The following is a 23,997-nucleotide window of genomic DNA, read 5'->3' on the forward strand; positions in this document are numbered from 1 at the left end:
CACCACCGTTTTGTTTCTACATTAGCTTTTTAATCTGAATCTACTGTTTCTATTATTGTTCCTGCTTTCCACAATATCCTTTGTGATTTTCACTATTTGCACTTGAATGTGAATTTTGTGTTTTGGTACACAAAAAGGCATGTCTGATCTGTCCCCTGTCTTCCTGGTCACCATCATCTCTCTTGACTCCTTTACCAGCTCTCCCTGCTCAAAGGATTTCTGAACTTTGAATTACTTGTAATTCAGTGAAATAGCCCCTGTCTTTGAACATATTAATTCCTCTTCTTGAAATATCTTTGTCCATTCCTTCATTGGGCACTTTCCTATTAATCTTTGAGTTAGTAGTTTTATTAAGTAGTCTTTGTTCTTATTTAGTACCTCCAATTCCCAATGTATGCCGGATGTACCTCTTGTAGTGTATAGTATGTTTTACTAAGATAGTTGTGCATCTGCAGTTGTACAGTTTGTACTGCTTCCCTTTGTAGCTCCTGAACCTTTTTTAGTATCTCTGGGAATTAATATGGCACAGATTCTGAATTGACGTCTACTGCTGGTATGCTGAATTGGTGCGATATCATATGATACCTCAAGTCTATATATATATATATATATATACACACACACACACACATACATACGTTGAGATATATGTGAGGTCACAGTTCTATGTATCTGGAATTTGCAATTTTTTATTACTATTGAAGCTGTACATTAAAGCTATATAATTTATTTTGTGTTAATAAAAATACCTTGATCTTTACCTTCATTATAGAATTTTGACCTGTAAGGAAAGTCAGTATGTTTTGGAATATATGTATGTATATTCATAAACTCATGTTTGCATGATAAAAATCAAAGAGTGGTTGTAGGCCATGTTAGTGGTAAATAGGCATTACATCTGGGGAAACATTTTATAGATTTAAATAGATTCTTTCAGCTTAGTTTCCCACTTTTCTTTCTTTGAGAAATCATCTTTTTGAATATTTCCTGGAAATAATTTAGATTATTTTTTTCCCCTTCTCAATTTCATGCTACTTATTTTTTCTGCATATATCTGTTTTCAGTTTAGGTGATATTTATGCTAAGTTTAGTGTTGCTGGTATTTGCTTCTTTCTGTGTGCTTCTTTCTTTACATTCGTTTAGATTCTGGGTTATTGACACTGATTTAGTATCTCTTAATGTAGAGAAATTGTGTGCACATACCACACACACACACAGACACACACATGCATGCATACTTTCTGAGCTCTTTAAAAATTACAGAGTATTTTCTGATAAAAAAAAGTTTGTGGTTGCTTAGTAATGACTGGTAAGGGTGTGGAAGGAAAACATTTTAAATTTATTGACACAAACTGGTGATAGCTGAGTGAGTATGTAGCAGAAAGGTAGACTGTTTTAAGTTTTTTAATGTATGTTTTGCTTATCCCTCTGTCTTCTGGCACATTTCCCACCTCTATTTTAAACAATCTTAAGGTTTGACAGTACAGGCATGCTGGTCAAATTTTAGTGCTTGGATATCAAATATAACAATTACTATATATTTCAACCAGCAGGAACTGAGACCCCTGTTGGTGTCTTAATCCAAAAACAACATTTTAAATTCATATAAACCTTGCCTTAAGGAATGGAGAAAAGACAATTTAGGGAACAGCGTGGGGTTAAACATATTGATCAGTAGTTCAGTAGTTCTTGTTAGACTTTGAGTAGAATGTAGACATAGAAAAATAACATTATCAGCAACAACAAAGAATGATTTTCCTCTCTAGAGAGAATCTCTTTTGCTTCAATTATATGGATTTTTGATGATAAAAAACATAGTTCAGGCAGGGCTAAAAAATTGGAGAAGTTGAAAGCTGGGTGTGAAACCTAAACTGAAAGATTTTGTAATTTTTTATTATTATTTAAGCTGTACCTTAAAAGGGGTTTAATGAGCTATATAATTTTTGTGTTAATAAAAATAACACAGTAATTTTGAATTTTTGCCAATGTGCAAAAACCATTGCTTGATAAAGTTTGAGAAATTAATTAATTATGTAGTTTTTGGTTATAATAACCCTGGTAACCAGATTCAGTAGCCTGTTGATTTTGTGGTCTTTGGGAATTTATGTTTCTTTTGATGAATGGAAAATTATTATTTTTTTTGTTCCAGTTTAGATACTATCCATCCACTAATACATATTTGTAGTTTTGAGCCAGAATGTGTTCATGTTCTATTGGTTGTATGTGGAATGATGCTGGATAAGACCTTACCTTTTGGTTATTGGTGAATTTTTTTGTGAAGAGATACTAATGAGTAATATATCTTCATCTCCCTTTTTCCTCAACAATCCCAAATAAGTGAAAAAGAAAAACTACTTAAACTCTATTTCTTTTAAATATATATGGTTGATTAAAATATTTTACACATAAATTATTACATTAATAGGATTTTCTGCTAGAGAAAATATTTGGTAATTCTTGGAACAGAACCTCGATTTTTCAATTTTGTTGTTTTATCTCTAATGTTAGAAACCAAGTCTAAATCTCACTGTGTGTCTGCTGTAGGTAGCTTGTATGCAGCTCATAAACGCCCTTGTTACATCTCCTGATGATCTGGACTTCAGGCTTCATATCAGAAATGAATTTATGCGTTGTGGATTGAAAGAGATATTACCAGTAAGTGCCCTTCAGTCTCCTTATTAATATTTAAATTAGAAGAGTACTTGAGTGGGGGAAATTTAGATAAGTTACCCTGAAGAATAATTTATCTATGGGAAAAGACTTTGAGTATAAAAATCTATTTTTGAAATATAGATAATAAGATTTGAGTATTATTTAACACTTTATATCTTTGAATGCTATAAATCATGTAGAATGGTTGGTTTATTGTTTATATGTTATACATTAATTTTTTGCATAATTAAAAACAAAATCATTCATCATAATTGCAATTTAATATCTCTAGAGTTTAAAACGTATTAAGAATGATGGCCTGGATATCCAACTTAAAGTCTTTGATGAGCATAAGGAAGATGATTTGATTGAGTTCTCTCATCGTCTGGAAGATATTAGAGCTGAACTTGAATATCCTTTTTTTCTGAGGTCTAGTCAAAAGATATATAAAAGCACTGCTAATCCCAAAACAACTGAGTGCTCCCTATAAAATATTTAACTCATTTCTATGTAAAACAATGTGAAATCAAACCTTTTTGCACCAGAAAAATGTTATTTTGTTAGCTCTTTCCATTTTTCTGAGTATACACATATATAAATTGATATTACTATTAACAAATGGACCAGCTTTTTATGTTAAGTGTCTCCCTTGCCACCCATGCTCCTTCTCTGCAGAGTGGGTTCATACTCATTAGGCCCCTTGTTCATTTTGTGGGACTGCATTCTTCCAGAGATCCACCCGTATTCTCTACTAGTGCTTATCCATGATAAATAACACCTGCCCTGGCACTGTCAGTGAGAGCACCCCTAGAACTCATTATGGTGTTCACAGCCAGCAGCCTACTACCTTCACCTCCAGCAGCATTTTCACGTAGGAAAAGCAGATTAGTTGGGGTTATGAGGGGGAAGCAAGAAAGTGTCAGAGCAAGTTACATTTCCAGAGTTATTCCCTGCCTTCAGTCTTCAGTACCTGTATTAGGGTAATATAGATAATGGTTTCTCAAAGCTTTACAGAGCAGATTCTGTATCATATTATTACAGTTGTTTGATGTTAGAGTATAAATAAGTCCTTATGTTCCTTAATCAACTTACTGAAGCATCTGATGTTTACAACATGGTATGGAACACAGTTAAGGAAACCAGAGCAGAGGGATATTTTATTTCTATTCTTCAGCATCTTTTGCTGATTCGAAATGATTATTTTATAAGGTCAGAGGAAGTTATATTCTAATGTTTTCTTTCACCAATAAAAATCTATTAATTGTGAAGTTCACTTGATATTTCATTTGGACTAAAAATAATTTTTATTTCTGTCATAATATTGATTTATGTTTTTTTCCTCTGGGCATACATTTAGATACATTATGGTGACACACTATTATATTACTGTGACTTTAAACTGCAGTGGATTCTTGGTTATAGTCTTTCATCTGAATAAAAATTCAAAGTAGCAACAAATTATTTGTTTAACATGTGATGGGTAATATTTTCTGGTTATTTCTTATGCAGTACCTATTATGTTGATATGTTTCTTTTCATAAGTTACATGAAGGATACTAAACACAGCATTTATTAGTGTTTAAGTAGCTGGAAATTACCTTAATGATATAGGTGTGTTTAATGTTTCTAATGCATTAGAGAAACTATACATATGGCTTTTCAGGTTTGATTATATACCAGCCAGCTGAGCATAACAAATTGTTTACCCTTTCTCTACCTCATCTACATCATAATGTAGCTCTATATGTATATGAACACCTAACTCACTGGGTTGTAGGAAGATTAAGTATGGTAACAGAGCCAAATCCCTGATACATGGTGCATGCTCAATAAGTGTTCTCTATAATCTCTTTCCAGTTTTATTGCTATTTTATGAGAGAAACTAAGATGTTTGAATATAAAATCCTCTATGTTGCCACCAATTTATCTTTGCCGTGATTTCATTCTCAAATATTGTGGGAGTGTGTCTTTCCTTCTTATTTTCAAGTAGAAGGATTTGTTAGAAAAGCCTCTTTCAGACTGTGCCCCTGGGTGAAGGCAAAGTGCAGCTCAGTGATGTACTAATGTACCTAACAAGAGGCAACAAGAGTCAAAATGTTGGTACTTCAGATCCTTTAGGAAGAGTAGAGGTCATGCACCAAACTTCTTTGTAGCTAAGAACCCCATAAATGTTTTAAAAATATGAGTTTAATAAACTGCTTTCTGATATTTAAGATAAAATAAAAGCTTACATATTTAACCATTTTATAAATGATATATGAAAAATACTAATTAGATAAGATTTTATAATACCCCTTATATCCTGCTAATTACAATACTATATTTCTACTCCAAATTTACTTCAAAATGAAATTAAAAACTTGTCTTTATTCTGAAGTAACCCCATCAATTTCTTGATCTGTTTGTGTGTGATCCCGCTGACCTCAGGTTGGTTTTTGCTATTGCAAGTTCCCAGGAAGTCAGGACCCTGTTAGCATTCAGTGGTTTGAATGTGTCTGTGGTGCCACAGGGGTTGTGTCCAAGGGGCATGGTATTATGTCCAACTTCAAAACAGATCAAAATAAACAACTGTCCTGGGGCATGTTCAGCTCGTCTTATTTTAGCGGGAGACATACTTGTTATAAGTTTAATACAACTATCTGTTTTTGTTTCATGATCTCAAACTGCAATTAGTTATTGTTATTATTTGTCCACTCTTATAAATTTATATTTTTGTTGCTTTTATTATATTATAGTATCACAGTTGTGGTCACTTACATATTTTTGTCATACATTCATCTTTAAAAAATTAACTTATTTAGCTTTTAATTTCCATGCAGTGAAACAACTTTTATTGGTATAAAAGAAAACATTCTATGAATGTTGTTCTTTTTGTTTTCTGTTTATATTTTTATTTCCTCCATTGTACCATGGACCTGGAATTTGCCTTTTCAGAAATCTTAGATGACCTTAACATTTATTATTGAATAACATTTTAAACTACTGTTGATATAAACAAATATAACTTTTCACTTTTTGTAAATAACAAATTATCTTGACAGAATATAAAATGTTCTCATTTAAAATAATTGAGGAGAAAAATTAAGAGGTTTTTTTTTTTTTTTTTTTTTTTTAGTTTAACTTTTGGGTTAAAAGGAAATTTTACTGAGATGTTACTCCATTGGGGAAAATGTACCCAAGGCAGCCATAATTCCTCAAGAAAAAGGGGGAAAAAATGTACAGGAGGAGGAGAAGACCAAGTCCTGTTTTGACCAAATAATTAGTGTCTTATCAGGTGCAAAATATGATGCTAGTTGAAGCTCAAGGGAGATAATTTTTGATATTTGTTAAAAATACTTCAGATAAAATGCATATGATCTCAGAACACATTCTCCAACAAGAGTAGTATTGTGTTGGTGAAGTGAAATGGCAATTTGTATTTATCACTTAATTAATTTATTCACATATTCCCCTGACAGATTCATGATACTTATCATGGAGATTATTTCCTAGATGTACATTTCTAAGATCCAGAGACATATTATTCTTGGCTATTTTTGCTTGCTGAAAGAGTTTTTGCATGTAATTTGAGCCACATCATTAATGAACTCATAAGTGGACATTGTGGATTTGAGAAAAAGTGTGCCAACATTAAATTTTAAAAAATGACAAAATGTCTTGCAGTATTAAAGCAAAAACATTTTTATTATTAAACTACTAGACTGATGTTAAGAGTAAAAAAAGGAATACATCATGGAAAATTTCAAATGTGATAGATATATAAGTGTAAAAGAAGTTATAACAGCTAAACTATTAAAGCCTTACATTATTTAATGTCCTTGAAACAAGTAGAGAAAATTGAGACTTAGGAATCATTCCTTGAATACTTTACTGTGTGAAAATTATTGACTTAGTCTTTGATAATATGTAGCCATACTAGTTTTATTCAGCATAATAGATGGTTTATTACATGTAAGGTAAATAGATCAAGGATAGTAGGACACAGTTTATAGGAAAGAGAGGTCCATGTGGACAGAGGGGGTGTCCATATGGAAAGTGGTGGAGAAGAAAATTTCACTACGCAAGTCCTGGAGGAAAGAAAGAATTCTTAGGGGTGATTAGGAATGTTATTTTGTACCTCATTATGGTACTGCCTATTCTAACATTTAATCTGATTTTGTTTATAATTTTTATTGCATGTATTACTTTCACATTCGTTGACTAGATTTTTAGGGAATGTTCTTAGGGTATTAGAAATACAGATTGACTATGTTTAACTTTTAGAAACAACATGGATCCTATTTGGGGATTTTAGTTGAAATTTAATTTTTGTACATTGTTGTCATAGTAAATGTTTCCTACTTTTCTTTTGAGTAAGAAATACTAGTTTGACATTACATAACATTTACAGTATCAGTTTTGTTTGTGTTTGTGATGTTGAAGATCTAACCCAGGGCCTAAGGCACACTATACAAGTGCTCTACCGTTGAACCACATCCCCAGCTTCTGCAGTGTCAGTTTTTAATTTGATTGCATAAACATTCTGAAAATAATGTGCAATATGGCTTTAAAGAACTTCCCATAAAACTTTTTGTAGAAAATATTTTCTTGGTTTGTACTAAGAAAATGAATGAACGGTAGCTATTTTGGTGTGACACAGCGAAGTTTAATGATCTTTGAGGATTACCTTCAAGCACATATCACTTCATTTTAATCTCTTTATAACTGTTGACAAATTAAGTAAAGGTTCTGACTTGTATTTGAAAGTCGTCTTTAAAGCATTGTGTATTTCCTAAAAGACTATTTAAAAATATTTATTAAAATCAATAAATGGAATTTGATTTCATTTATATTTATATTGCCTAATTTTTAATTAACAATGTTCTCTACCTAACACTTGTTGAAACTATATTAACGAATTCTTGAACTTGAAATTAAGCCTAATAAAATTATTGTTTTGATGTAATAAGAGTACATTTACTCTTCTCTTTCATTTTAGACAACAGTACTTCAAATTAATAGATGAGTGTGTATCCCAGATTGTATTGCATAAAGATGGAATGGATCCAGATTTCACATATCGAAAACGATTGGATTTAGATTTAAGTCAATTTGTAGGTAAGTATTTCTTCATTTAAATTCAAATATCTTATTTTTTTCTATGACTTGGGTTAGCTCTGTGGTATTGGTTTCTATGATGGACCTCCAGAGGGTCTTTAAGCCCCTTTCAGGGTATCTTAGTAGTCATTATAATATTTATTATTTGCCTTTTTGATTCTGTTAATGTCTTCCACTGATGGCGCAAAGCAATGGGGTGTAAAATTTATAAATCAAGGCACTGGCACTAAACTGTACTCAGTGTATTCTTTACATAGAACAAAGCAACACGTGGGGGCACACTTGTAATCCTAGATACATCGGAGGCTGAGGCCGGAGGATCATAAGTTTGAGGACAGCTGTGACAATTTAATAAGACCCTGTCTCAAAATAATAAGACTCTGTAATAATAATAATAATAATAATAATAATAATAATAATAATAATACAAAAGGGGCAAAGACATGATTCAGTGCACCCCTGGGTAGAACCTTAGAACTGCAAACTAAACTAATTCTGCCAATTTTCTAAAAAGAAATTCCATGTAGTCCTAAGGATAATTTTATTACATGTTGCTGCTTAAGAACATCTTTGCAATATTGTATGTTAACAAATGAATTATATGCATAAAGCATTTGTGTGTACCAATGTATAAAATAGTCAAAAACAGTCTTTTAGTTTGAAACACTGTCATGTGAACTGGTTACTCTGTTTAGCACACATATTCATAAAACTGAAATAGAGTGAACCTGTACTTCAAAGACAATGACTGACAGAATTTGTGACCAATTAGAAAACCTGAGTTTTTAAGTGAAAATTAGAATTTTGAAAACTCATATTTATTGCTGCTACCTTTATAGTGTCTTAGTACTAACAAAACAAAACAAAACAAAACAAAACAAACCTTTCTAGTGTGTTTAGTGGAATAATTAACCAATATGGTTATTTTGATATTGTATAAAGAGATGTGTTAAAATTTGGAGATGTGCTTGACTCAGCAAACTACTCATTTCTAAATAACCAGCGCCTGATGATACAAATTTAACATAGGCAAAAGATCCATTAAAAGTTAAATAGTGATGCATGATCTTACAGTAACAGTGCAAGTTCATTCATATTTGGATACTATTTAAGAAGTATCATTTGTGAAATTTTGGTGTAACAGCAGAGAATAATATACAGGAAGGTCTGAAAAGGCTATTGACACACACCTCCCATTTTCAACTACTTATCTATGCAAGATTATGTTTTTCTTCTACACTCAGGAAAAGAAATGGAATGTATAGAAGGAGTAGAGAACTAGATAACATTAGTGACACTGATAATGAAAATGCTTGTTTCTGTGGAGAGAAACAATTAGCATTTCCTAAGAGTAAGAGTGGGGCATAGATGCTAAGAAAAATGTGCTCTATATATGTAGCAAACCAAAATGGGAAATGATTTTGTATGGTGTCAGAAAAATATATCCCACCTGGACATTAGGAATGCTTTTTCTTTGGTAGCTGTGGGATTTTGTTATTGAAGTCTTGAGAAAGAAATAGAAAGCTTTGAATACTGCTGGAAGTGAATTATATTTATACAGTTTTAATAAATTTATTGCTTATTAAATTTAAATGTTTAGAATAAATATACAGATTTAAATACAGGAAAGACTTGTATTTATGAGTAGGTGAGAGAAGAGAAGTCCAGCAACAGGGGAGAAAGGTGTTAAAAAGCATAGGTTGCATATGATTTCATATATCGTAGTAATTGAGAGATACTTTCTATATTTTAGGAATCAGAGAATTAATTATTTAGTCCCATGGAGCCATATAACATAAACAATCTTTTAATGAGTATTCTGCCCAGTGGCAAAGTCCTAAAAAAATAGTATTGCTGTCTGAAAGAAGTGTTTTCTTTTAAAATTTTAGCAAGTATTGCCTAAATTTTAATCAGCAGTGTTCCTCACTTAACACTTCAGTTATTACTTTGTAGGAGAGTTGGTTTCCTTGTGCCAACTCCAATACTTGACATTATGGATCATTTAATCTTTGCTATGAGTTCTCATTTGAAATTTTATATTTTCATATTATTTGGTTGTAACAAACCTTTTAGTAGTTGTTATTTTTCCCCCTATTATGGCTGCCTGTTTCCTAGTTTCTGTTGGTCTCATTTTTCCTTCTTCCTTCAGAATCTTTAAGGTTGATAATAGGAACTTTTGGGTGTTATATAATTGAAATCTCTCCTCTTCCCTGATAGAAGTTTAAAATTGTACTTGGGTTTGTCTTTTTTGATGTCAGGCTTTATAAAGCCATCTCCGTTTCAGCCTCATAATGTTTCTTCATTTTGTTTACATTTTCTCTATTTATCACTATTATTTCTAATTCCATTCCATGATTTTTTCTTTCTAAGCTATTTAATTTACAATGAATTTAAGTAATATTGCAATTAAACGATTTTTGTCATTGCAATTTTAGATGTTTGCATAGAGCAAGCAAAACTAGAAGAGTTTGAGGAAAAGGCATCAGAACTTCACAAAAAAGTAAGTAACGTTGACCAACCTTGCCAGACTTTGTGGGGAATCACTGAAGGCATGAATGGACCTCAGGGACTTTGCTTGTTATTCTCTCTCTTTTTTCCCCCCCTAGGTATTTACCCATACACTGTTCTCTATGTATAATTTCTTAGACCACCTTGTTATTTAAAACTGCATTCCCCATTCCCAAGTTTTGCCTTTCCTGTACTTCTTCCCTTATTTTTTGTTCCATTATATTTGTTATAACCTTGTATAGTACTAAATTTATGTACTTTTATGTGTACATGTGTATTAGTTATTTCTCACTCCAGAGTAAACTTTGAGGGTTTTCCCCCCCTATTCACTATTTCTGCACCAAGAACAATTCCTGACTTTGTGTAAGAACTAAAAAAATATTTTTTGAATGAAAAAATAAATAGTTGAACAAAATGTTTAGAATCAAAATCCTAAGATGAGTAATTCTTTAGAAGTCATAGTTTAGATTCTTTAGACTGAAATTATATCTGAAATTTTTAGAAAGGTTTAATTTTTGTTTTGAGTTGCTTCATTATTAGGTTGAACTATACCAGGTTGCTGTTTCATAGTTGGAAACTGTTGACTATTTTTAGCTTCATCAGTTTCAACCTTAGCATTTCTGAGAATCCAGCCATTCCCTATTTTTCTCTAAAGTGGTGTTTTTACCTTTTATCTCTGGCTTGGCATGTACCCATTAGACTTTCTTGGTTGTATTCTTTACATTTATATAATCATTCTCATTTGAATTCTTAGGGCTGCTTTCTTCTATCATTAGAATAATAATAATTACCACAAAAAGACTGCCATCATAGCAACACCATAAGGAATATTTATTAAATGAATGTTTGCACCATCCCAAGGTATGCACATGTTTGAGTTGCAGATTCTAATTATGTCTTGAAAGAATTTCACTTTTCCATAAACATCAAAGATTAAACATAACTTCCAAACTATAGGTACCATTTCCTTCGTTAAGGAGTGACATATGAAAAACATTGATTTTTTTTTTTTTTTTTTTTTTTGGTACAGGGGAGTGAACCCAGAGGCTCTTAATCACTGAGCCACATCCTCAGCCCTTTTTATGTTTTATTTAGAGACAGGGTCTAGGTAAATTCCTTAGGCCTTGCTAAGTTGCTGATCCTGGCTTTGAACCTGTGATCCTCCCACCTCAGCCTCCTGAGCTGCTAGGATTACAGGTGTGCTCCACCATGCCCGGCCATTGAAGAATTTTTTGTGGGGAAAGTCCTAGGGTATTGGGCTCGCCAAACATTAAGTGAGAGGTTATAGTCTAGTCCTTTGGCCTCAGGCTTGTGTCACAGCTATGAATATGAATATAAATATTGTCATTGCCTTGAATGACTTGGTGTACTAGGGGAAACAGATTAATGGATCACTTAAGTCTACAAAGTGTCACTGTTGATAGATGTTCATGTTGTAGTGTGAACCTTCCCCCAGTGAGCCTTGTATTCTAGGCTCCATAAGCCCTTTCACTTTTCCTGGCAAGGTTATAATACACTTTCAAGTACTAGAATTGAATATGGCCCAGACAGTGTTTATTTGCTCTGGTTATCATTTTCAGATATATAGTGTATCTGAGTTGAACAATATATTTATCAACAGATTTCTTTTAAATTACAAAGTTTAAATGTAATTCAAAGATCTTGTTCAAGGTTAGTTGTCTTTTTTTAGTCAGAAATTATTTTTAGGTATATTCAAAAAATATTGTTTCATAAAAGATTTCTATTGCCATACCATTTTGTATATATCAGCAAAAACTTTGTTCTGATAGCTTTATAAGGACACATGTAAATACCTTGCTTTAGTGAGGAAGGAATCATAGTTGCTAGGCACATTCTTTATTTTGGTGCATAAATTTGAAAAATGAAGACCAGAAATGTCAGATAGTGTATAGAGAATATTGAATTATCAACCTTCTTGTGCAGATGTACTAATACATTTACCCTAGGGAACAAAATTAAGCAGAACCTCAACCTTAACTGTGTTTCTTGACATTTTTGTTTGTAATTTTGTAAGTATAATATTGCTGTAGCAACTCTTTTTGGAGAAGAATGCTATCATATCAGATTTTATAAGGTATACTTTTAATGGAGACTCATTTTATCCCTACGGCTACAGTGATTTGACTATAGATATTATAAAAATGCTAAAGCAAAGTTTATGCTTCATCTGATCCTTTTATAGGGGAAGATGTAGAAATTTATCTCTTTGGTGAATAATACAGATACTTTTAGTATTTGCCAAGTTGATTTAATAAATTTTCAGAGTGTACTAATTATGACTGGTTGTTTTAATCATTTTTTTTTTTCCGTTGGCCCCCTAAATAACACTTTTACTTTCTGAATTTTAGACTAAACATAGGATAGTGTACATATGATATTGTTAAAAGACTTCTTCATTCTTCCTCTCATAAGCATTTATTTTGTGTAGCAATGAACTTTGTCTCAGTAGTAAGAAAGAAGAGAAAATGACTCCTTAATGATCTTTGATATGGGAGGAATGGTTAAGTTTAATATATGATATTGACACAGTCATTCAGCACATGAAAATTTGACAGGAGTTGGCTTTATCACTTCGTTCCATAAACATTTATTGAATTTATTTATAAATGTAAGGCATTCAAAAGGTAATGAATAAAAAAGGTTCTCACTTTTATGAGTTTCCATGTTGAAGAATGCTATTGAGTCATGTGATGCTACATTTTAAGAATTTTATATGACAGCATGATAATTGTGGTAGAAAAGTCCTATGTGGGATGCGAGCCAACAGGAAGGATTTTTCATCTAGTCTTGGATGGTCAGGGAAGACTTATCCAAGAAGTGTTATCTGATGTCAGTCCTGAAGCATCAGTATGAAGTAACAAGTTGAGGTATTCAAGGAAGAGGTGAATGTAAATTTATTTTCAATTTCTTCTAGGTATATCAAGCTTGACATATCTGCAGTTTGGATATGGTTTTATTTTGTCCTTCTTACAGATCATGTGTTAAAGGATTGGTCCCCTGGTGTGACACTGCTGGGAGGTGGTAGAACCATTAAGGTTTGGGGCCCAGTGGGAGGCCTTTAGGTCATTGGGTCATAACATAGTTCTCTGTGCCACCCTTTGAGTCTTGCCAGAGGAAGAGGACTATTATAAAAGGAGCAAGCCTGATTCCTCTGATCCTCTTTATTGCTGCTTCCTCATATAATTGCTTGCTCTTGCATACACTCCTTCTGTTGCTGTCTGTGCCTTGAGGTGATACAGCTCAGGGTGGCCCTTATAATAGAGCTGTGCTATGCCATTTGAACTTTGAATCTCCAAAACTATGAACTAAATAGACAAACCTATTTTTAATAAGGAGCCTCTGCCAGTTATTTCTTTATAGTGATGCACATCTGAATTATAAATGGAACCAAAGTCATCTTTTTTTCTTCCTAAAAATGGCTTTCTTCCCTGCATTTTATATACTCCTCCTATCCCATGTTACAACACTTTGTTTCCAGTGCAAAAAACACATAACTCTGTACTCATCTTAGATATCCTCTCCTGTTCTATTTCTTCTTTCAGTCAGATACAAACACTTTTGGATTCTTTAGGCTCATTTCTTCTGCATTATCTTCTCCAGCTCAATTCAGATAGGTCCTTAGTTCTTGTTTGGACAACTACAATAGCCTCCAAACTAATCTTTGTGCCTATAGTATTTCCCTTTTGTTTCATCTTCTACACCATTCCTAGTTGGGTTTTCCAAAGTGCAAATTGATCATGTTATTTCCTAGCATACTTAACCTCACAACATTCTGTGGATTTTAGGACAAACAAAACAAAAAAACTGGTTTATTGCAAAATTCCTTTCAAAATTTAATTCCTAAGTAAATTAATTAATAAAATAGAATATTACAAAATTGAACTTGTGAATAAAAAATTGTTCCTGTGTATATCTCCAGCTTAATCCCCACAGCTTGTTTTTATATCTTCTTTTGTGCCCCTGACAAAAAATTGATTGTATTTCCTCTGTGCATTGGTATTCCCTCAGCTTGAAATTGTAAATGCACTTCTCAGTTAATTCTTCAAATTCTTTAAGCCTGATGTTGTATATTATTCCTCTAGGAATCATTCCATGGCACTCAGTTCTTCTCTAGCTTTATTGGTGGTACTTCTCATGGAGTTGGGGTATTTGCTTTTACTTTACTATCAGACTCTGCTTACTAGAAGCACTGGCTATGTTCTGCTTAACACTCTTACCTCCAGTACCTAACCCTCTGAGAGAAATGTTAAAGGAGACATATTATTTGGATTGTTATTAACAAAGAATAACAGTGTTGAAAATCAAGGTTTGTAGAGGGAAGACTTAACCTTGGTTTTGGAAAGTTTTTATTTTTTATTTTGCTTTTATTTATTTTTTTATTTGAATATTTTTCATTAAGCAATTGAAAATGTATTTATGGCTTAATTAGTAGTCTGGTACTTAGATGAAAGATGTCTTGGTGATAGGGATTTGGATGCCATCAGTATATGAATGGTGATGTGGAAGAGGTTATCTTATGAGAAATTGGAATGAGAGAAGCAGAGCGATGAGGCAAAAGTCCTATACTTTGCCAACATGCAAGAAATTGGGAGGAGAAATCAGAAGTAGGAGGAGAAGGGGACAGAGGAGAAGCAGAAGATGATCTTGTAGTAGAACATACAGAAAAGATATTGCATATTCTATTTGTAAGTATTTATGCTATAGAGCAGACATGCCCCTTATAGGAGTGTGGAATATCGTATAATTTATTTTGTTCAACATGGTAGCCAGTGCATTGTGTGTGTCTGTTGCATCCTTTAAAATGACTAGTGTGACTGAGGAGCTGGATTTGAAATTTTATGTGAATTTTGTGAATTTAAATTTATACTTAACCAGTTATGGCCAGTTGAATTGTGCAGCTATGGAGGTACCTCCAAATGTGAGACTGATTTAGAATTTGGAAAGTCACAGTTATTAGAGTAATGGATACTGAAGTGAATGACGTTCAATAGCTTAGAAAAGTGAGAATGGACTAAGAACATTGTAAAAGTTGTCTTTGAAGCAAAATTGTAAGATTATGTTGTAAGGGGTAAGATGAAGGACCAAAATACAGAGGGCTGAGGATGTAGCAAGAGTGTTGAGACAATTGATTTATTTTGTCTCTGGGGAAGCCTTTCATGGCAAGAGGAATTAGGTTAACCTCTGAGTGTGCTTGGGGTTCTAAATTGCTTACTTAGGTTTAGGATTAGTATCTTTTTACTTACTTCATGGTAAGAGTGGCTTGGAGGAGCTGCAGTAGTAGTGGGAGTGGGAATGTTCCTGTGGTTTTGGTGAACTAAAGGACTTTTGGGCAGTTTTTACCTGTTAGTTCCTGTGATCATTTAGTAGGGATCTAAGTTTGAGAGTAAGGATCAGTAGCATGCGATTTAATTTCTTGACTTGTAAATGGGAATTAAAATAATATTTCTTGTTTCACAGAGTTTGGGTTATAAAACTTACAAATGCTTCATCTTAAAACTCCAGGATATGCAGGAGACTGGATGCTTCTGTGCAGGCATGGGGATATGCAGTATTTTGACCTTTTGCTCAGTTGTATGTCTTAAAACCTCTTTAAAAAGTAGCCTATTAGGAAAGATGAAAAGTATTATCTATACTTTAATTGTAGGGAGATGGTGTGGTTTCAGCTGAGTGATTCAGACTTGGAAGGCCAAAAATCTGGCTTTTTAAGTCTCACATCTTTTACTAGTAACTATCTTTTTGTGTTAAGGGTTTAAAGGCCAGAGGCTACATTTATGAAGCAGTTGCATCTTCTTATAATGATTTTCTTTTAAAAAAGAGCTAAATACTTGTTCTTGATTATGAGACAATACCCTATTTAAATTCAGTTTTCTTTTTTTAAAATATTTTTTTAGTTGTGCTTAGACCCAATATCTTTATTTTATTTATTTATTTTTATGTGTTGCTGAGAATCCAACCCAGTGCCTCGAATGTGCTAGGCAAGTGCTCTACTGCTGAGCCACAACCCCAGCCCCTAAATTCAATTTTCTTAAGAGAGGTTTTCAATCCTGATGATGGCAGAATAGAGCTATTTGAGTACAAGATGGGAACTTGTGATGAGTGGCTATATAAATTAGAAAACTCATTGGATTCCCCAAATTTTATTGTTTGCCTTGCACCCTGAAGGTATAGCACAAAGGACTTTGAAAGATTAACTTGCCATTAATCTCTCAAAGGTGCTAGGAGACATGTTGTTATAAGAAAAAAAGCAAGTAACTGATGCATTTATACAATAGAGTTGTTTATTAATAAAATATACTGAAACGGAATGCTTTTAAATCATCTTGATAAACTTCAGATAAGTTTCAAGTATAGGGTTATAAAGGTGGGAGCAACTAGGAATTCAATATAATGTTTTGTTCTCTTATTTTCACACAAAATCACAATGATATTTAGGGACTTTTAAGAAAAATGCCAAGGTCATAGACAACTATGAGCCAGTTTGCTGAGAGAAGAAGGTCATATACTGCATCTCTGACTTGGTCTGCTCCCTTGTGAATGAATGATTTTGCCTGGAACTGGAGAGACCTAGGGAAAAGCTGTGGGTGACTAATCACAAAATCTACCATTTCTTTTATAAAACAAATTTAGAAATGTATGTTCTATTGGCAGATCTTTAGAGTCATATTTTTATATAAAGGATTCTGCTTTTCATTTCCATCTTTCTTTCTCTTTTTCTTTTCAGTTTGAAAAAGAGTTTACTGACCACCAAGAAACTCAGGCTCAATTGCAAAAAAAAGAAGAAAAGATTAATGAGCTTCAAGTACAATTGCAAGCTTTTAAATCTCAGGTAAAATGCCATTCTGGGTGATTTTGATATGGAAACCACACCCGGAGGACAAAGGTCATGTTATATCTTTATAGCGTCAAATGTTTAAACTTAAATTTCATTTATATGTTTTCATAATATTGTTTATATGCATTTCTCTTCCGTTTTTAAAATTATTTTTTACTTTATTCCTACTTGTATTTTCAGGAGTCTGTAATATTTTAGGAATTACCCTGCTTCCTTGTGTATTATTTGGGTTTTATTTCTAATGTCTAATAAAACCCAAATGTGTATTATTTGGGTTTTATTTCTAAATAATTAAGCATAAAGGTTAAGAAATTCTTTTGCTTTTAGATTTGTCATTCATCACTGATCTTCATCCTAATACAGGAAATTATTGCTCAAGCTATTTATTTTTCAAAACCTTCAGCCTATGGGTACTTTGCAGTGAAAGATAACCTCTAGCTGAATGAGACTATTTTCTGATAATTTTTCAATTTCCAAAAGTAAACAGATTTAAAACATGACAAAAAAAAAGAGAGCAAATCTGGATTATGAAGCAGATATCTCACATACACGCTTTACACCTAAAACATTAGATAGCACGAAATACATCATCTGCATGCTTTATATGGATGAAAGCAAGGGGATAGAACATTCAGAGCTAAATTTCTTCATGTACGTTTACGAATAGGATGATGAGCAATAAGTATAGTTTAGCTATTTTCCTTTGTCCTAATTTATCATTATGTTGAAAGAGTCTCAGGTATACTGTTTTCTGTATTATTGTCCCTTTTGTTTTAGATACTTAATGAATAGTTTTGTTACAAGGGCTGTCTGAAAATGCCTTTAGGAGATAGCGATCTGTTGGATTTTAACTTTTAAAATGAAATTGAATAATGTTTATAAGAAAAACATTCTCATTGAGTTTTCTTTATTTTTCCAAGGAGGAAGTACCATATGTCACTGAATGTTTTCCTCTTATGGCACCTTACCTTTCATTTTTTAAAAACTTTGTTTTCTGTGGCTTGTAGGCAATTGCTGAAACATTTATAACTTTTTCCTGGCATTAGCTTATGTAGATTGAAAAAATTTCTTTTTAATTTTGCCAGTTGATACATTACTTGCAAATCCATCCTGGAAAATTCCAGTTTATAAAAAATATGTCCACTATCTTTGGATAAATTATTGCTTCATGCTACTTTTTTGTTATAAAATGGGAGTGAATTTATGTTTTGAAATAAATCAAGAATTCTCCCAAGTTATATGTAATGATCATATCATTTATGGCTATCCAAGGAAAGCCTGGAATTAAGATATTTAATGATGGACCTCATATTCATTTTTTGAAAAACACTAGCAAATTCTTTCCTCAGATGTTTGTACTTCTCAGGAGATCTGCCCATTTGTCTTAAGGCTCTTTTCTCTCTCTTGCTCAGTATTTAGTTGAACCCAGGGATGTTTTACCACTGAGCTACATCTCCACTTCCTTTTTTGATTGTTTGTTTTTTACATTTTTCATTTTGAGACAAGTTGTTACAGAACTGCTGAGGTTGCCTTCAAACTTGTTATCCTCCAGACTTGTCTCTTCGTTTGCTGGGATTACAGGAGTGTGCCATTATGCCCAGCCTAAGACCCTTCTCTTTAAGCACTTACTGGCAAATGCCATAATTTCACTGTTCTTTAAAGCTGAGCAATATTCCATTGAGTATATATAACACATTTTCTTTATTCATTCATCTATTGAGGGTACTAGGTTGGTTCCATCGTCTACCTATTGTGAATTGAGATGCTATAAATGTGGCTGCATCACTATAGTATGCTGATTTTAAGTCCTTTGATTATAAACCAAGGAGTGGGATAGCTGGATCAAATGGTGGTTTTATTCCCAGTTTTCCAAGGAATCCCCATACTGCTTTCCATAGTAGTTGCACCAATTTTCAGTCCCACTAGCAATGTATGAGTGTATCTTTTTTACCACATCCTTGCCCGCATTCATTGTTGCCTGTATTCTTGATGATTGCCATTCTGACAGGACTGAGATGAAATCTTAGAGTAGTTTTGATTTGCACTTCTCTAATTGCTAGAGTTGTTGAGCATTTTTTCATATATTTGTTGATTGATTGTATTTCTTCTTCTTTGAAGTGTCTGTTCAGTTCCTTAGGCCATTTATTGATTGTATTATTTGTTTTTTGAGTTCTTTATAGAGATTAGTGCTTTATCAGAGGTGGATATGGTCTTTACCATTTTCTCCCTATCTTAGGCTCTGTCCTCACATTATTAATTTTTTCCTTTGCTGAGAAAAAAGGTTTTTAATTTGAATGCATCCCATTCATTGATTTTTTTTTATTTTACTTCTTGTGCTTTCGAGTCTTGTTAAGGAAGTCAGATCCTAGGCCGACGTGGTGAAGATTTGGGCCTAACTCTTCTTCTGTTAGGCGCAGGGTCTCAGTTCTCGTGCCTAAGTTTTTGATCCACTTGAGCTGATTTTTGTACAGGGTGAAAGATAGAGGCCTGAACCATATATTCTAATAACTTTTGAGTTTATCAAATGAAGCTTCATGGGTAGCTAACTATCAAATTTACATGAGTGTGAGGACAGATCTTATGCATCTTTGGCATTCTATGGGCAGTCCTGTTCTTGGTCACAGCCTCCAGGCAATACTCTTCATTATGCTTGATGTTCTTAATAAGGCATGCTGTTTGATTTGTGGTCTTTTATAACACTGTTTTTATTTGTGCTGGAGTCATGTCATTAATTTTATGCTCTTATGTGTGTTCTACTTTCTATAGTGTACCATAAAACTTTTAATATCATTGATATTTCCTACATGTGCATAATTTGCTAGTTAGTTCTCATATATGTATTTGGTATGAGGGAGGGCTTACAATTGAAGTTAATAATTTCAAGGAATTAACTGTATTACCAAGACTTACTAACCCTACTTTTCTTCTGTATGATCATAAAATTTCATCTTCTAAATTCTCACCATACTCTGCAAACATAATGGGAAAGGTGGCTCAATGGACATAGCTGTTTGCTTTACACTCCTGATTTCCACCTATCTTCTTTATGGCAATTGACTCTGTAGAATGATGTAGAGTGGAACACTCTTTTTTTACTTTTGGTTTATGATTCTGAGCTTGCCTTTTCCTCTTCCTGTGTTTGTTTATTTCTTCGGTTATATTTGTGTTGCTGGGAATTGAACCTAGGGTTTTGTACATGCTAAGCATGTACTTTGTCATTGAGCTACATTCCCATAACTTTAAAAAAAAATCATTTAATTTGAGACAGGGTCATTCTGAGTTGCTGAATTCGGCCACTAACTTGTGATATTGCTGCCTCAGCATCCCCAGTAGCTGAGATTACAGATCTTTCAGGCTTAATCCTTTTATTCTATACTTTTCTTCAATGACTGTCATGTGCCAGTCACTTGTTGAGGTGCTGGGAAAGAGTAGTGAGTAAAACAGCATAGTCAATTCCCTACTGCAGTTTTTAATCTATCAATGAGATAATTGCTACATCCCTGGACTTTTCTTAATTTTTATTTTGAGGTAGGGACTTACTAAGTTGCCAAAACTTGTCTTGGACTTGGTTCTTCCTGGTTCAGACTCCTGATTATTTCACACTTCTGATAAGAGGTAGTAAGAAGAAGTATAGAGTGCTGCCAGTGTAAAATGAGTGTCAAGATCAAACTTTCCTGAAGAAGGAATATGTTAACTCATTCTGGAAAGACTGGTAGAAGATGGTCAAGTAAAAATATAACATACAAGGGCCCCTGATATCAGTATTACGGGTTGGTGCATATATGTAATTAGAAGGTAGTTACTTAAAAGACCAATTTATAGGGACCTGATCATGATATTTATTTGTAGACCCTACTAGAAATTTTAAGAATGTTTTTCCTAAAGTGCATCAGACATATGGAGAAGATTTGGAAATAACCATTTAATCTTTTTTTTTGTTTGTTTCTTATATATATATATATTTTACTTATCAATTAAATGCATGTTTATAGAACTCTATAGACATGTCTTTTCTCATCCTACATATTATCTGCATATTGTGAGCTCACATTTTCTTTCTTAGCTTGGGTTGTCACCTACAGACAGTTGGGTTTTTATTTGTTCTTTTTAAAAATTTTATTGGTTCTTTTAAGTTATATATGACAGTAGAGATCCATTTTGATAAAATTATACAAGGATGGAATATATTTTATTCTAATTAGGACTTCAGTCTTGTGGATGTACATGGTTATGAGATTTAATATGGTGTATTCATATATGTACTTAGGAAAATTATGTCAGATTCATTCCACTGTCTTTCAATTTCTAGTCCTCCTCTCTTTTCTTGTTTTCCGTTTGACTAATCTACTGAACTTCTGTTCTTCCTCTTCAAGTCCCCCTTATTTTGGGTTAGCGTCCACATGTTAGAGAAAACGTTGGACTTTTGGTTTTTGGGATTGGTTTGTTTCACTTAGCATGATTATTCTCTATATCCATCCATTTACTGGCAGATATCATGAAGTCATTCTTCTTTGTGGCTGAGTAATACTCCATTATGTATATGTATCACAAGTGCTTTATTCATTCATCTGTTGAAGGGTACGTAGGTTGCCTCCATAATAGCTATTATGAATTTTGCTGCTATAAGCACTGATGTTGCTTTGTCACTATAGAATGCTGACTTTAAATCCTTTGGGTATATACTGAGTTGTGGGATAATTGTTTCCAATGGTGATTTCATTTCTAGTTTTTTGAGGAATCTCCATACTGCTTTTCAGAGTGGTTGACCAATTTGCCCTCCCAGTAGCAGTGTATGTATGTACTGTTTTCCCTACATCCTTAGCAACATACTTGCATTCTTAATTGCCATTCTTGTTGGAGTGAGATAAATCTCAATATAGTTTTTTTTTTTTAAGAGAGAGAGAGAGAGAGAGAGAGAGAGAGAGAGAGAGAGAGAGAGAATTTTTTAATATTTATTTTTTAGTTTTCGGCGGACACAACATCTTTGTTTGTATGTGGTGCTGAGGATCAAACCTGGGCCGCATGCATGCCAGGCGAGCATGCTATCGCTTGAGCCACATCCCCAGCCCTCAATATAGTTTTAATATTCATTTTTCTAATTGCTAGAGAGATTGGACATTTTTTCATATATTTGTTGTCTGTTGTTTTTCTTCTTTTGAAAAGTGTCAAATAAATGTCATTGCCCATTTATTGATTGGGTTATTTGTTTATATATATACACATACACACACACATACATACACACACACACATATATTTTTTTGGATTTTTGAGTTCTTTGTTTATCCTGGAAATTAACTCCTTATCTGAGGTGTGTATGACAAAGATTTTCTTCCATTTTGTATGCTCTCTCTTAATGTTCTTGATTGTTTCCTTTGCTGTAAAGAAGCTTTTTAGTTTGATATCATCAATTTTTGATTTTTTTATTCTACTTATTGTACTTTAGGAGCCTTTTTGAGGAATTCAATAACTGAGCCAATATGTTAGAGTATTGGGCCTACATTGTCTACTAGTAGGTACAGGTTTTTGGTTAGTAACCAGGTCTTTGATCTAATATGAGTTGAGTTTTGTGCAGGATGAGGCATAGGGTTTAATTTTTATTCTACTACATATGGATTTCCAGTTTTCCCGACATCATTTCTTGAAGAGGTTGTCTTGTCTCCAGTGTATGTTTTTTGCGTCTTTTACATAGCTGATTTTCAAATCTCAGACATCTCTATACCCATTTCCATAGTGGGCATTTCCACTTGTGTAGCCATCACTGTCTTCAAATTGGGAATTGTATTTCTAGCAATTACATTTTCTTGAGAACAGCAGCTATATAACTCTTAAATTAGAAATGTTCTCAGAGTTTTATGTTTTGGTTAAATTATATTGATATTAGTTAATTTTGGTTAAAAATGTATCTTAGTTTTGAGTAAAGTACACTTTGTACACATTTGTAAACATGTTCTCAGTTGTTTCTCTTATTACTTTTTTCTCTAGTTTGGTGCCTTGCCAGCTGATGTCAGTATTTCTTTGCCACCTTCAAAAGAAGATGGAGCTGGTCACCCACCACTTCCTGCTCCCCCTCCATTGCCCTCTTGTGGAGGGTTGCCACCTCCACCACCCCCTCCACCACCACCTCCACTTCCAGGAATGCCCTTGCCATTTGGTGGTCCTGTGCCTCCACCTCCTCCTCTGGGCTTTTTTGGTGGTAGAAACTCTCCTCCTCCACCAACACTGCCATTTGGGTTGAAACCAAAGAAAGAATTTAAACCTGAAACCAGCATGAGAAGATTGAATTGGTTAAAGGTGAAATGTACAAATGGAGGAAACCGTACTTCTATCTAGATTAAAATTTAATTTTGGATTGACTAACATGTAATTTCTAGTGGGAACCCTAATCAAAGTGACAATGAATAAGATGGTATTATTATTATTTAAAAAATAGGCATGTTGAGACAAAGTCCTATGTTATGGACTAAGTTGTCCTGGTTCATAAATTTGATGAGAATTGATGTTTCAATGAGATTTGATTTGTAATTAAGTTGATATTTCACAATTATTGTGATGGAAACTTACATTTATGTAGAACTTTTCAAAAGTACAAAAGTCTTAGTGTTTTTAGGATTTTTTTCTCTGTTGGTAGCTATTGGAAAAATACTATGTATTGTCAGAAGCTGATACTTAGGTCATAAGAATTCTGAGTCTGGCAGAAAGGTAGTTTGATGGTCACATCAATTGGGGAAATGCTGTATAATGAATATATCTTGCCCTTCAAGAGTTGTAGTACAGGTGAACATTAATAATCCTCTGAGAAATACAATTGAGAAGGAATAAATTAAACTTTATTTCATTCAGCTGCAAATCCCTACCTATTTGATCATAGAAACTTTTTCTTTCTC

General features: G+C 33.2%; 1 protein-coding gene across 3 annotated transcripts in view; it reads left to right on the forward strand.

The window, feature by feature from the left end:
* Positions 1 to 23,997, forward strand: part of Diaph3 (diaphanous related formin 3) — a 481,958-nt gene that overhangs the window by 153,360 nt on the left and 304,601 nt on the right. For all 3 annotated transcript variants that reach the window (XM_046466464.2, XM_058586107.1, XM_058586106.1), the window contains 7 exons: positions 2,545 to 2,655; positions 2,945 to 3,063; positions 3,745 to 3,861; positions 7,631 to 7,749; positions 10,185 to 10,249; positions 17,000 to 17,104; positions 23,096 to 23,404. In XM_046466464.2, coding sequence (XP_046322420.1) covers positions 2,545 to 2,655; positions 2,945 to 3,063; positions 3,745 to 3,861; positions 7,631 to 7,749; positions 10,185 to 10,249; positions 17,000 to 17,104; positions 23,096 to 23,404 — 945 coding nt within the window. The remainder of the gene's footprint in view (positions 1 to 2,544; positions 2,656 to 2,944; positions 3,064 to 3,744; positions 3,862 to 7,630; positions 7,750 to 10,184; positions 10,250 to 16,999; positions 17,105 to 23,095; positions 23,405 to 23,997) is intronic.

The sequence above is a fragment of the Marmota monax genome, unplaced genomic scaffold (genome assembly GCF_021218885.2).
Source record: "Marmota monax isolate L192 unplaced genomic scaffold, Marmota_monax_Labrador192_F-V1.1 WCK01_AAM20220418_F8-fsc00049, whole genome shotgun sequence".
Taxonomy (NCBI): domain Eukaryota; kingdom Metazoa; phylum Chordata; class Mammalia; order Rodentia; family Sciuridae; genus Marmota; species Marmota monax.